This window comes from Dunckerocampus dactyliophorus, chromosome 18 (genome assembly GCF_027744805.1).
Source record: "Dunckerocampus dactyliophorus isolate RoL2022-P2 chromosome 18, RoL_Ddac_1.1, whole genome shotgun sequence".
NCBI lineage: Eukaryota > Metazoa > Chordata > Actinopteri > Syngnathiformes > Syngnathidae > Dunckerocampus > Dunckerocampus dactyliophorus.
In genome coordinates this window covers 11718016-11733257 of record NC_072836.1, presented here as the reverse complement: position 1 = coordinate 11733257, position 15242 = coordinate 11718016, and the positions used below count along the sequence as shown (strand labels likewise).

At 41.6% G+C, this 15242-nt stretch overlaps 1 protein-coding gene across 7 annotated transcripts in view; it reads right to left on the bottom strand.

The window, feature by feature from the left end:
* The window catches only part of sdk2a (sidekick cell adhesion molecule 2a), a 184290-nt gene that overhangs the window by 25513 nt on the left and 143535 nt on the right, over positions 1-15242 (bottom strand). For all 7 annotated transcript variants that reach the window (XM_054760733.1, XM_054760729.1, XM_054760731.1 and 4 more), the window contains 20 exons: positions 14809-14911; positions 12492-12668; positions 11284-11420; positions 10478-10625; positions 8678-8818; positions 8245-8426; positions 5292-5407; positions 4431-4626; positions 4246-4344; positions 3984-4175; positions 2699-2820; positions 2409-2518; positions 2171-2321; positions 1860-2097; positions 1668-1783; positions 1406-1595; positions 1239-1337; positions 970-1164; positions 682-883; positions 500-603 (listed from right to left, as the gene is read on the bottom strand). In XM_054760733.1, coding sequence (XP_054616708.1) covers positions 500-603; positions 682-883; positions 970-1164; positions 1239-1337; positions 1406-1595; positions 1668-1783; positions 1860-2097; positions 2171-2321; positions 2409-2518; positions 2699-2820; positions 3984-4175; positions 4246-4344; positions 4431-4626; positions 5292-5407; positions 8245-8426; positions 8678-8818; positions 10478-10625; positions 11284-11420; positions 12492-12668; positions 14809-14911 — 3018 coding nt within the window. The remainder of the gene's footprint in view (positions 1-499; positions 604-681; positions 884-969; positions 1165-1238; positions 1338-1405; positions 1596-1667; positions 1784-1859; positions 2098-2170; positions 2322-2408; positions 2519-2698; positions 2821-3983; positions 4176-4245; positions 4345-4430; positions 4627-5291; positions 5408-8244; positions 8427-8677; positions 8819-10477; positions 10626-11283; positions 11421-12491; positions 12669-14808; positions 14912-15242) is intronic.

Genomic DNA, 15242 nt, shown 5'->3' with positions numbered 1-15242 from the left:
AGACAGCATTCAAAATCAGTCGGGGTCTTGCAATAACTTTTGACCCTTAGTCCTTCAGTTGGATTGGATCAAGCATTCAAAATCAATAAGGATTCTTGTGCTGACTTTCGACTGAAATACTTCATATGGATCAGACAACATGTACCAATTGGATCTTTGAGCAAAATGACAGACATATTAGACCTCTGACATCAGCTAATTTTATGTCCAATCAGAGGTCTTGCACAGTCCTTGAAAAATTATGCTTGCACATTTTAAGAAAATGTGTTAAAATTGCAGAAAGTGCAAAAATACCGATTTTGATCTAATCTATATACGTCTGCCATCTTTTCTAAGATCAGTAAGAATCTTACCTTGATGAAAAATAATCAACAGCTTTATTACAACAAACAAAGCCCTTGAAGGGTTGAAAATGGAAACAAGACAGCAGACACAGCAGACATTTGTGGTTCCATCACTTCAAAAGAACTACGATCATGGTGTTTGGTGAAGTTCTTACCATCCTGTAGTGTAGTGATGGCCTCACTCTCCTGACTGTATTCGCTGTCTCCGATATCATTGGTGGCCTTAACGCGAAACTGGTAGGAGGTGAAGGGCTTTAACCTTTCAGGAGACAGGACTCATGTCATCTAATTGGTCATTGTGGAAGATGCTAATATTACAAGGTTGTGTCACATTTACCTGTCCACTGAGTAGGAGTTAATCTCATGGCTGACAGACGCAGAATGAACTGTCCAGTTGCTGTCTGGCAGTTCTCTGTACTGCACTGTGTAGTAACGGACCGGGGAGAGGCCGTCGCTGCCTGGTTCCCATGACAACAGCACTCTGCGAGCCTGCACTTCCTCTTGAGGCACGACGGGCCGGCTTGTGGGTTGGGGTCGTGCTGAAGGGCGAACACAAATGCTGATTTTCCACATGTCGTGTTTTCCGGGTGACCCCCTTTTTAAACGCCTGACCCTCGCCACTTACCTCGCTTCTCTGTCGTGACCACCAAGGCCTCGGCGGCTTCCCCCCAGCCTTTACGTGTTTGTGCAGTCAGGCGGAAAATGTAAACCGTTTCAGGCTTGAGGCCCGTCGCCGTGTACTGTCGAGCACTGGGGCTCAGAACATCGACAGTGGCAGCGCTAGTGCTGGAAGAGTTCCTCCTGTATGTGATCTGATAGGCTGCAAGGACAACAACATTCTCACAAACCATCTTCTCATATCCAAACGATGACGGTAAAAACATTAAAACTCACCCAGGATGATGCCGTTTGGTTGGGAAGGAGGTTGCCAGATGAGCCTGACTGACGTCGTTCTGACTTCAGGAAACAGGATGCCAACTGGAGGACCTGGAACTGCGACGCCACAAAGTATGTGAAGTATATTAATCAGCATAATTTTCCATGTTCTGTTATCCAATTACCATCATCCAGCGTCCTCTCCAGGATGGATGGTGAGCTGCTCCTTCCATCTCCAATACGGGTGAATGCCAGGACACGGATCTCATAGAGTACATACTTGCCCAAACCTGTCAGTTGGACACTGTGGCTCGTGTTGCCATCCACTGTCCAGAAGTTGGGGGTTGTTTCCGAGTCCTTCTCTTTGTAGATAACCTAGCAATGTATGCATAGTAGATCACTGGTAAACTGTAGTAGTTTGCAGAGGGCGTGGCCGTGCTCGCTCACCTTGTATCCTAGGATGAGTCCGTTGCGGTCCGGCTCTGGGACTTCACCCCAACGTACCAGGATCCTGCTGGAGGTAGTGGCAAAGGCTGACACATTGGTAGGGCCGCTGGATGGCACTAAAGGAAGTTTAGAGTTTGGGGGTTTAGTTACTGAATCCCGAGTTTTGTACATTCCACTGACAATTTTGCTAACCGGACTCCCTGGTTCTTCCATGGACCGGTTGGCTCCAGGGTCCAGATCCAATTCCATTGATGGCCTGAACTCGGACCTCGTACTCTGTCCACTCCTCCAGGTCTTCAATGGTGAACTCTCTCTCCAGCCGGTCCATAATAACATGGGAAAGAACTCCTCCTTTAGATCCGGCTTTGGAGTACTGGACCCGGTAGCCGACGAGATCTGGATTTCCATTGTACTCCCACTCGGGAAGAGGCTGGGGGAATGTTAAATATAGTTATTGCATCATCATAAAGGGAAAAAAACACAGCGCTTAGGTGAAAACATACCACCCATCGAAGCCACAGGCTGGTCTCACTGGCCGTGCGCAGGGTGACGTTGGCGGGGGAGACGTCCGGTGGGGCCTGCAGGGTCTGGATCTTTCTAGAAGGCTGACTGGGGGGGCTGATACCCACGATGTTCACCTGTCGCATTCTGAACCTGGGGTCAGGAAAATCATGGATGAAATGACCGGTTCTACAGTGCACTCACGAGCCATATTACTAGCATATGTGCTCAGATATCCACCTGTAGAAGGTGTAAGGATTCAGGTCCAAGACCTCCATGGATCTGGCATCAGGCTTATTAGCCAGCTGATGAATCTTAAGCCACTCTTCATTCTCTCCAATGATACCAATCTGTAATGCACATGGACCAGCTGGTGGTGTCAGCAGATTCACAGTTGGACCAACGGAACTGACATTAGATATACCTGCACTATCTACTGAGATCCAACATAAGAGCTATTATTATCTTTAAGATGAGAATATCTTCTTGTTTTGGATCTTATTAGGTGTACCTAATAAAGCGAGTCCTACCTGGGCTTCCACCTGCCAGCGGGAAATGGATGTCTTGCCATCATAACCGGGCTTGAATTGAAGGTTGACGGAGCGAGCACCAATATTGGAGATGGCTAAATTGGTCGGGGGGCCAGGTAGCTCTGTGGCAAAAAGAGCGTCAATATTTAGATGGAATCAAAGGTAATAAACTGGAAATTTGCCAAATGGCAAGTTAGTTATAACTAGGAACTTGGAGACATTTTGGGAGAATGCATCTTCCATTTGAGAACCTTTTCTGGAGCAACTACCAGTGAATGGTTAGTTTTTAAATATGAATATATTTTTAATAGGATGGGAGAAAACCTTTCTCAATGTTCTGAACTCCTGTTGTAGATAAATGGTGCACTACAATGTACAGTTTTCTGCCGATAATATCGGTAGGCGAGTGATGATGTGCTCCACGCAGCAACAAGCTTTTTCATTCATGCTGCGTTCAAGTGTGACGCGCTGAACAAGCCCAGTTTATTTCACTGATCGCATTCGTCCAGAGTTTCATACTATGCACTTTGCTTTGTTCTGATATGGATGTTTGTGCCACATAGAAATGTGCAGCTTTCCATAATGTATCGTTACCAGCATTATTTAATTGGATTCTTATTTGTGAATTCATCACGACCAACCTGTCTTACTTGTGGATAATAGTAGATTTTATTATTTTAGTTGACTATTGGTCATGATTTTTAATGACTTTGTGAGACAATGTTGATAAAATAATACATAATAATTGTATGTAATATATAAAATAAATATAGCGCTTTTTCTATCATTTACATTGCATATTGCAGTATTTCTCTTATTTTGCACAAACAGTGTTTATTTGTGTGGCACCACGGTAAAGGACGCATAATGTGCTCATTACACAAGATGTGACCTGACATTAAGGGAAGAGCTGCTGCCTGTCATTCCACATTTATCGTGGTTGTTGTTGTATTATCTCGAACGTAAGCGCATGGAAAAAAAAAGCAGTCAAAAACATATCACTTCCACACGGAATCGGCCCTAGTCAACCACGAAACAGCGATCACTTATTAATTAATTTGTTTTTTTAAAAATAGAGTGAGGGAGAGATATTCAAACCGCGATGTAGCGAGGGATGTATCGGATTGTATCGGATTGATTTGATAACGGCATCGGAAATGAAGTGCTGGACAATACCGTCCACATCACATATTGTTAAAAAAGCCAATAACGAGCATCTCTAATTATTCTTATTTCCATTATTTCCTATCCTATTCCTATTTCTGTACAGTACTCAAACACTTACCTGGCGGGACACCAGAGGAGATTGTGGAAGCTGAGAGCTGACCTTGACCTTTGGAGGTCATGGCGGCCACCTGGATGGTGTATGTGGTTAGTGCAGTGAGCCCCGTCACCTTGTACTCTTGAGTCGGGTTGGGCAAATAGTGGGTCACCCTTGTGTTGGTTCTGTTGAACTCCTCCCAGGAGATGCGATAGCCTGGAGAATAAAACAAATTGGAACAAAAGCCAGGCTGAAATCCAGAGAAGTTATTTGTAAAAGAAATCACCTGTGAGAAGACCGTTTTTCTCTTGAGGCTCCTTCCAGCTGACTTTTAGGGAGGTATCCAAGATGTCTGTAAAGCTGAGGTGTCCCACAGCACCGGGGGCTGTAAAAATGATGAAAAGAAAGAGAAAGAGGAGGTAAACGAACCAGAATAATCACCTATGCTATAATACTAGAGGAGACACTTACTATCCTCATGGGTGCGTAGCCGCTGAGGCGGACTACGTGGGCCATCTCCTGGCGTTGTAAAGCACAAAACCGATGTGTAGTACTCTGCGAACTTCTTCAGACCTGAGATGTAGCCCACGTGGACGCTATCTTGGAAGTTGGGACGTGCCGTCACCATGGTGACCTCGCTGGCCCGACTTGGTTCCCATGCCAATAGCTGGAAAGGTTGAGGTACATACAGAAGAGATTGACGGCGTACTCACAGTAGGCTATTTGTACCGTGCTGCACTTGGAACACCCTGTCCTGGACCCCACTGGCCTGTTCTCACACTAAACATTCATTTGCTTGTGCCAAAACTTCAATTCTGCTCTTTCACTGCAATTTCCCTGACTTTGTGGCTTATTCTTTGTCTTATTTTTAGTAGTTTTTTATGTGCAAGGTGGCAGCTGTTCATAATTACTTGCAAATGGAGCATTCACATTAATTAAATAAATGATGCGTTTTTATTCCAAACACAAATGTAATTGTGTGTGAGCGAACATGCCGTGAGTTTTGACTTTTGGATCATTTTGAGTATTCCCATTCTGTCATTATCATCATTATCATTACGAACCTGTGAGGAACAGTCCCATTAGTCATTCTATGACTTGGCTAAGTGGCACACATGCATGTGTGTGTACATATGCAATTGTGCCGTGCCTTGCCCCGCCTCTTCCAATCGTGCCAGAGGAGCGGAACTGTTCCAAACTAGCCAAATGTGCTGGACTTTAGGTGTGAGATGGCCCCAAGCATGGTACGATTAGCCGAGCACAAGTACACCGTGAGAGAGTCTTCTACCTCTGGCCACGAGAGGGAGGTAGTTAACAGAAAGGGGTGTTCACCTTGTAGCCCTGATTGATCCCGTTGATAAACTGAGGGCTGGGGGCACTCCAGGTGAAACGCACAGTAGTGGAGTTGACAGCCTCAGCTTGCACATTTCCTGGTGGCACTGTGGGCACTGATCCAGAGAATAGTGGGTGCGGGAAAAGAAGGGAAAAAAGAGGATTGGGATAAGGGCAGAAAAAGCAAAAATGTGACACATTCAGACTCTTTTAAGATGGTGAGAATCAGGCGTTTCATGTTGCTCATTTGGGGCGTTAGCTGGGTGTGAGAGCGACTGCCTCAGGCGCCTTCCAGGTCAACCCTCCGGCATTTTGTTTGAAGTGAACACATCTTTGTGATGCAAGGCTGCAAAGACAATCAGGAAGTTGTGCAATTAATGACTCACTGGTCAGCACCTGCACTACCCTCTATTCTCTGTGAGCCCATTGGGCACATTACGGCCCCCCTTTTTGCATTTTTAATGGGACAAATTAATAAGAGGCGAGCTCCAAAATATGCCTTTTGTGATTCACTGGCAGCGGCTTGGATGATGAAATTAATATTTATTTTTGGCAAGGGAATGACGATGAAAATATACGAAGATGCCTTTTGTACCTTCCAGGAATCAAAGTCTCTTTCAGAAATCATTATTCGCAACAACACATGTTCAAAATGTGATGCAATAGGGTGATTTTATTAATATTTCCGAGAAAGTGACTCAAAGATTGTATTTTAATGCATAGAAGAAGTAACATGATCGAACATATTCTCACCTGAATAGTAGTTGAAGCTATGCAATACAGTACAAAATGGAAATGTAAACATTTTAGGACACTCACTGAAAGACTTGATATTTCAATTGGTTAACTTTTTAGGATTTTTTATTTATATTAGAAGAGTGTTTGTAGTAAATCTATTTAACTACAAATATTTAATAAAGTTAATTGTATTTTTAAAATTACATTCACTAAATTTCTAATCTAATCACATTATTCTAAAGCATTGAGTGACTCAAGTTTCAGCCAAGTAGGGTTTACTGCACTATGAAGGGCTACAAAATGTTTTCTTAATAAGGCAAATCAAAGAAAATAATGTACACTTTAACCACAACTTCCTATATGCTTTAAAACAAAAAAATATAGTACGCTTATGACAAAATATTTTATTTATATTTTTACTACAATTATGTCCAGGTTTGTGGCATATGTTGCAGTATGATTGCACAAAACTTTAGGAAAATCATTATAATATCTTATATCTTATATTTACAGATATACAGTACAGTAGCACAGCATAAAGCAGTCTGTCTAGTTCATGCTTCCTAACTATTCATAATTTCGTGAGTTACTATCTTATTTTGTTCATTTAGGTTATTTAAAGGCTAACATTGTAAGTCTGCACACAACTCCACTCTGAAATCAGTGTAAAAAAAAACTGAAAATGCGCCAGTGTGCCTGCTGCTAACTGGCTGTCTATGATAAGTGAATGTGAGCAAGGTGTGGAACAGAATAGGAAATGGAATCACTTTCAATTTCCTTTTGGGAGAGCTCTTGAGACTCTCCAGTCAGTCAGTGTGTGTGTGTGTGTGCGTGTGCATGTGTATGTGCGTGTGTTTGTGTTGCACAGGGTTTCTGCTGCTCATGATGTGGATTTAACATGACAGGAAATTGGGGAGATATGAGAGTGTTTTAAGCCTTTCACATCTTTACATACAGGGAAAAGGAATTTCAAATCAAGAGCAGAGCAAAGCTGAACCCAACCAAGAGAAATATCCCTGCCTGCAGCATAATTCTTTTCTAATGTATGCATTGATTTTTTGGGGGGGGTGGAAGTTGTACATTTTAAATGCTTAATGTCACATAATCTGTCCTTTTGTTTACTTCTAATTTAATAAAGTCGTCCCTCGCCACTTTGCGGTTCGAAGATTGCCCCCTCACTCTATTGTGGTTTTTCAAACATTAATTAATAAATGATTGCTGTTTCGTGGTTGACTGGCCCATTATTTGTCAAAAATATTGAAAGACAAGTCATATGTAGTATTCTGGTCACTGGGCGTCAGTAATGTTACATTGATGAAACATTACCGTAGAATAACATTACCTTAACACTGCATAGTCAGCCATGGCATGTCCGACATACGTCTTTTCTCTTTCAATACCAAAGACGTATTTATACGTTTTCATAATCCCGAACACCCGATCCTAAAGACTTGACTTTTTTTGTGCGAGAGGCAAAAAGAGGTGATGACGCAACTGCACACTAATGGATGCCACTTTTAGAGCAGTTTTAAGCCATAAAAGTGCATTTGTGAATTTGAATTTAAAAAACATACCTGACGGCAAGGAGGAAGTGGACGAACGTGGACGACTGTAGCGTGCAGAAGGTTACACATTGTAAGGAAATTTTAACGCATGCACACGCACACACACGTGCGCACACGTGTGCACACACATGCACACACATAGTTCAGTTCCTAATGTGAAAATTGTAAATAATTAACCGTGTTATATTTATAAATAAATTATTTTGATGTAAAACGACCCTTTTTGTGTTGTTTATGTTGCAGTATACTGTAGTTGTTTAGATATTTGAGCTGTCACAAAAGCAAACAAAATTATGTCAGAGTGGAATGTATCTTTTCACAAAAAGCTGTTTTTATTCTTTTGTTTTTTTAGTTGGGAACTGATATTTTCCTGAAACTTACCTATGTTCTACTGCTGATTACTAAAGAACAGAAAAAGGTAGAAACAAACTTTTTTTTGATGAAAGACGGGAGTCTAATGGTTCTTTTGGTAGGTTTCATGTTTATACAGCCATAGAACACAATATTCTGTGTGCCTTAAAGATCAGTCAAAATTGTCTAAAATGGCCGGTAGTGAACGGGTTGTCTTTTGAGAAATGGCTGGGATTGAATGAGTTAATAAGATCATTCAGACAAAAGAAAGATGTGGATAATTGAGTTGTGCTGCTCACCTCCTTGCAACGTCCATTCTGTCACCTTGTGGCTGTACACGCCTCTTCCTGCCCCGTTGTAGGCTGCCACCTCAATCTCATAGTTGGTCCAGATGATGAGGTCCTCCAGAAGCAGGCTGCTCTGGTCTGGATTGGTGATATTTTTTATCTGGCAGTCCACTGGCAGCCCAGACAGACAGTACCTGGCAGCAGAGATAAGAGATCGATAGGTGATGGGGATAGGAGGAAGAAATAAATAAATAAAAGGACATATAATTGCACACAAGATGAAGAGGTAATAGAAGAAAAAGCCACGTGGGTTGAGCACAAAGGGATCATTGGCAGGTGCTGAAAGGAACAGGGGGTATCTAATTGGCACCACATGTTCAAATTGTTGAGATGACACGCTAGTTATTATCACATTTAAATGGAGGAGAATAGAGCCTTCTCCCACCTGATGATGTAGCCCTGGAGGGGCCCATTCTGATGGCTCTCTGGGGGAGGCTGCCACTGAATCATGATGGATTGATTGGTGCGGCCACTGGCGATGACCGTCTGAGGAGGGGCGCTGGGCGGTTCCTCTGGGAGTGTTAGTCTGCGTCGAAAAAATGAGTGGCAAATTGAAGTTCATTCAAAATAGAAGAGAGAAAAACAATGATGACCACAGATAACGCAGGAAATGTGACATTTCTGTCATGGCTACTCAGTACAATATGGCTAAATTACCAGTAACAATAATAGAAAAAGAGCAGAATGTACACGGCAAACCCAAATGACTATTTAGGTTAATGTGAAAAAAGTCACCTCTCCAGGTATACGCAATAATTCGCCAACATGTTAATGACGTTCACACTTGTTTTACTGTACAACGTTTGACTTATTAATCCACTTATACTGCAGCTCATTTGATTTTGGTGGGTTTCATTTAGTTATTGATTTATTTTTACACCTGTATGATGGTTGAGAATGTTAAAAAGCACAATGCCTACGTCACCAAAGGGTGAGCGAATTGTATTTTTTTGGTTTTACATAATGACGAACTTTGACACTTATGACAGTTACAAATGCTAAAAATCATGACACAGAAGTTAAGTTTGCACTGCCTACATCATCAAAATAGGTTGAGTATTTAAAAAAAATAGTGATGAACTCATTTTCACATTTATATGACAGTTAGGAACATTAAAAAGCACAACGCAGTCTAGTTTGCTACTTCTTCCTCTGCTTACCTCTTAACTTTTCACTTGTGTGATAGCTAAAAATGTTCATATTTACTTAAAACATTGCCTGCACACAAATACACGTTTGATACCAGGTACAGTCGGAACAGGTTATTTATATTGCAATTGATCCTTATGTAAGGAAAAATGAGTCACAACAAACTGGTATTGGTATTTCAGTCATATTTCATCATAGACACCACCTGAATGCAAACATTTTTTTTAAAGAACATAAAACTGTATTCCCAATGAACGTAAGTGAGGGTCATCATGGCGCTGCTGCATGGTTCAAAGCATGTGTCAAAACGAAAGTGGAGCAACACAATGGAGAGACATCACCAGCCAGAGAGAGAGTGAGAGAGCGAGACGAGATATATAAAAGAACAAGGAGAGAGCTGGAACTTTTAGCTTATGTCAATTTAAGATGACATCTTGATTTCCTTCCAGCTCGGCTTTGGAGCAGATGCAGCAGAGAATTTGGGATCAAAGAGGTACTGTAAAAGCAGCCTCACGCGGCATACAAGCTCAGCCGCCTCCCTTCCCTGAGGTGTGCTCATGGCCGTGCACTCAGCTGGTGAAAGGTGCATACGGCGGTCCACTAGAGATGGCTGGAGGCTCTTTTAAGCACTAAATTGTGTGGGAAAAATCTGACTCTTAGTCTGGTGTGTGTGCGTGTGAGGTATTCCTACATGGCCCTTTCATGTGGACAGTCAAGAGAATTCACTCAACATTCCAGCCTGTGTGATTCTCTTCCTATTTCAAGCCCAGTTAATAGGAGGCAGGCGCATGAAGCTGGGTCAGTGCTCCCATCAAGTCTTCACAAAGCCACATTCCGCCTCATTCACTGTTTTATCTTGAAAAGGACTCATCTCTACTACTACACTACTACTGCTGCTGGTGCCATGACTGACAGGAAATAATCAGCATCGGATAGGCAGGACAAAGCACAATTCCATTATCCTATGCAGAATTAATTCCCAACCGTCTTAATATTTTAAAAAGTACACAGTGATGATGAATGTGCACAAATTTACCGGTCTGTCTCTTTGCTGAACTGGCCTCGGCCGACGTCGTTGACGGCGCACAGGCGGAACTGATAGGAACGGGCTGGAGTGAGGCCGCCCACGGTGACGCCGGTGAACTCTGGATCAATGTTGGCCAGCAGGACTGTCCATGGGGCGTCTGAAGGACAGGTTTGTCAGTTAGCAGCTACATTTTGGCAAAAAAATTATTTGGAATTGACAATCAACATATAAAAAAAAAAGAAAAACATTTCTTCCCGTGACCCCAAGTTATCATATAATCATTATATGCTTGACATATTCCGTAAATGCACCGATTAATACCTAAAATCGCCGGGAGTGTGGTCTACAACAGCAAATAACCACTGGGTTTGCTAACTAAAAACACTGCACATTATTGTTTCATTTCAATAAATTATAGTGCATCTTATTGTGTATTCAACCAAATCTGATTGAAATTCAATCATCTAAACAAAAAAAAAAAACCTGATGCAATTTGCGTCCTTTGTTTCATTTGCCTCTTAATGAGTTGTCAGTTAGCACTGGCCTCGCTTGAACGATTCGCTGTGCGGGTGAAATCATTCCCTCGTCATCTGTGATTTCTATCAAGCTAGGAGATAACATTGGAACGTTTGACATCGACGCAATTCTCTACCTCCCCTCATCGTCTGTGGGCATGCGCACAGGTGGGGCGATTAACTCCTTCTGATTGCAAAAAAAGAATGCAAGAGATGATGCTAATTCTCTCCTGGTATAAATGGTGGATGCAAATGACTGCTTGTGCTAAATATGAATCGAGGATTGAGGATCCTACTCACTGTTCTCAGACACTTCCAGGATGTAGCGGATGAGGGGGCTGTTGCCGTCAAATGCCTGAGCCCACGTGAGATTGATGGCCCGTTTCTCTGTCGTGCTCAGGACTGCTATTGGGTTTTCGGGCGCGTGAGGAAGTTGCCTATAAGCAGACAGTCATATACAGTCATATACAGGACTGTTAATACAGCATGTTGAATTGTTCAATCACTGGACGCGTTATTAGGTACACCTGCGCCATCTACACATGTGGTCGAAATTGTACGGACCCTTATACCCTTATACCCTTATACGGATGCCAATAAGGGTGTACTCACTTTTGTTGCCAACGGTTTAGGCATTAATGGCTGCGTGCCAATTTATTTTGAGGGGACAGTAAATTTACCAAACTGTACACTGATTACTTCACGTTGTATCAAAGTGTTGTTTCTTTAGCGTTGTCCCATGAAGAGATATAATCAAATATTTGCAGAAACGTGAGGGGTGAACTCACTTTTGTGACACACTATATATAGACACAAGCACATACACGCATATAAAATATAAATACTGTATATATATTTATACTGTTATACATTTTACACGTGCTGATTTATTTTTATTTTACAACACAAATAAAGAATGTTATTATTGTAAAAAACAATAATGAAATATTTTATTATTTATATATTATAATCATATATTTATATCATACACACATATAGCATTTTTGTAATGTTTAAATTACATATACAATATGTATATCAAAATAATGGATATATTGTATATTTTTTTACAATAATTACTGTGTGTATATAAATTGTGAGAAAAAATTAGATTTTGAGAGACATAGTTGGTGTAGTTATAATGCCGTAACTATAACATGTAATTCTAATATAATCCTATACTAATCCAGATTGCACATTTGACAGCAATTTCAATCTAATTTAGAAAAGCTGCCAGTCAACTTGACACGCTTAATGATGCCCTAAATAATTTCTGGATATAAATGCGGGATCTAGATATTAAACTCTAGCTCTTAAAATATTCAGATGCATGATGGCACTCAGTGGTTTTGTTCAACTACTTCTGTTATTTTTGTAAAGGCGAATGTTTGACTATTGATTAGATTGTGCAAGTGTACCTAATGTTGTGGTGGCGTTTGATGGATGAGAGTGCAATGATGGCGACAACATCCATCCATCACGCTAGTATATAGTGGCTACATCCAGACCTGACTCTGAGGTGGGCACTGCGGGAGTCGTTGCCGCCCACTGAGGTTACCCTGCAGGTGTACGTCCCAATGTCTCCGGACCACGTCTGGGAGATGTGAAGTGTCCCCTCAGAATCCAACCGGAGGCGGGGCGACGTGTTCACGTCAATCACGGCACCACTCTTTTCCCACACGTAGCTGGAAGGAAAAAAAACAGGTATGGGATTGTCACACATTAGGGCTGCAAGGATACATGTGTTTGTAATCAGATTGTTATGAAACATTTGGGATGGCACAGACGCAGAAATGTACTGAAGCGCCACACGGAACACAAATAAGTGAGGGACAGGAAGTGTAACTGCCTCGTGATAGAGTCAAGCGTCTACTACAAATACAGTGCAGCCCAGCCTTTGGGTAGCTTTGAAATATGTAAGACAACTTGCAAAGACAAGTAGATAAAACAACAGCAGTGTGACAGCATAATTCAGTAGAGATGGGGAACGAGGCTACAAGCTGGAACTACGATCGCTGCACTTTAGGCCAATAGGAAACTTTCTATTTTCCTAAAAAATAATAATAAAAAATAATTCAAACTGTTCAAACTATGACTGTTGCACTTGTCTGCTGAAAATAAACATTGTCATTAGATGTTATTATTATTTTTGTTTAAATGGGAGAATTTTACATGTTTAAATTGGGGGTATTAGAGGAAAAAGGTTTTCTAAATTAAATTAAATCTAAAAAAATATGTTTTAACTTCAAAAAGTTATAATTTTATGAAAAAATATTGCAATGTTACAAGAACAAAGTCAGAATAAAAAAAAGTTTTTAATAATTGACAAGAAAAAAGAAAAACTGAAAATAATATTGAAAAAGCTTTAAAGGGATTGTTCGGATTTTTTGACATAAATTGTATGACATCCGCATCAGTAGTGTAGTTCATTAACAGGGACTTACCCCCCCATTTGGTCTCCTAAGTCCTCTTCTGGTCGGATTTCGGTGATAAAGAACGTAGTTCCACTTAGTCGCTGGGGACATTTAAGTAAAGAGATGGCTTCTCAAGACAACACGTGTTCAAAAGAGTAATACATTTGCATCACTGAAATGCCTTCTCAAAAAAATCAGACCTCACAAAACGCTCGGCGTTGTATACTGTATGTCTCCCACTGCACCCCTGCACACTCTCGCCTGTGCATTCATGTGTATGGGATGAGGACATTCGCATCTTCTTCCGCTGTGGAACACATACATAAAGAAGATGCCCACGGCGCTCCGTCACGGAAGAAGAGTGGTATTACCGTAAGTGTCTTTATCACATACAGTACACATGAATGCACAGGCGACAGTGCACAAGGGTATGGCGGGAGACATACCGTACATAACGCAGAGCGTTTTGTGAGCTCTGATTTTTTGAGAAGGCATTTTTGCAATGCAAATGTATTACTCTTATGAACGCACATTACGGTACTCTTTCCTAAATGTCTCCAGCAACTAAGTGGAACAACGTTCTTCATCACCAGAATGCAACCACAACTGGACTTAGAGGACCAAGTGGGGGGTAAGTCGCTGTTAATGGACGACACTGCTGATGGGGATGTCATACAACTATCCAAACTATCCCTTTAACAAGAGAAGTTGTAGATTTGCACGCAATTGTACAATTGACCATTTTACAAGATGCAAAAAAATGGAATATTTTGAAAATAACCCAGATTTTTATTATTTTGAAAAATATTAAAGCCATTAAAACTTTCATTTAATTCCCTTACTGTCCTGAAAATGAACCGCACTGTAATCTTAAAAACGAGTGGCGTACCGAACCGTGATTGCGGTCTATCCTCATCCGCATCCTCCTCTCCTGTCACAGCCCCAGCGCGCACACAGGAGCGGGAGATGCAGTGATTAATTGTGACTGTTGGGGTTCTCCAGCTAATCTCCTTGGCGTTGCGTTTAATTAAAGGCGCCGTCTGAAGTTATTACTCTGTTTACATATTCCACTGTTTACCCCGCCATCAGATCAATGCCATGGGCCCACAGGTGACAGGCACTCTAATCACTGGGCTCCGTAGACAACATTTCACCCGCCTCCGAGACACACACACACATACATACACACGCACACATGCTATCATACGCAACGCTGTCTATCTGACTGTAAGACTTGCATCCCAGAGGAGGTCATCAGAGGGTGGATCGACGCTGATGAGATTTGTTGTAGATTTCACAAACTCATTAAAAGCAGCTGTGATTGCGACGCTTGTTTTTATGCACTGACTAAAAAGTCACAAGAAAAATGGTGATGAAGTCTGAGGAAACTTTTTGTCAACGCCGTCATTACCTGACGGTGACGCTGGGGTCGTGGGTCACCCCGCAGGTCATTACTGCCTTGGTGCCCTTGATGACGCTCTGGTCCTGTGGTGGCTTTGTGATGCGGGTGCGTGCTGCAGACACGTACAAAGGACAGGTTGGAACAGCAGATGACTGGACTGGACTACGCCTTTTACTCAATGCTTTAATGAAGGTGTGACTGTGTCACACTCCAAATCTAATAGGTGGACTATTCCAGTGACTGGTGGGATGTTTACATGGACGTTACAAATGAATGAAAGCTGAAAATTAGGGATGGGAATTGTAGAGTAACTCACAATATGATAGTATTTACTCACAATACCAACAATATCATGAGGAAAAAGTCATAAGATTGTGAGAAAAACAAATCTTACAAGAAGAAAAGCTGTAATTTTTCATGCTGAAAGTTGGAATGTTACAAAA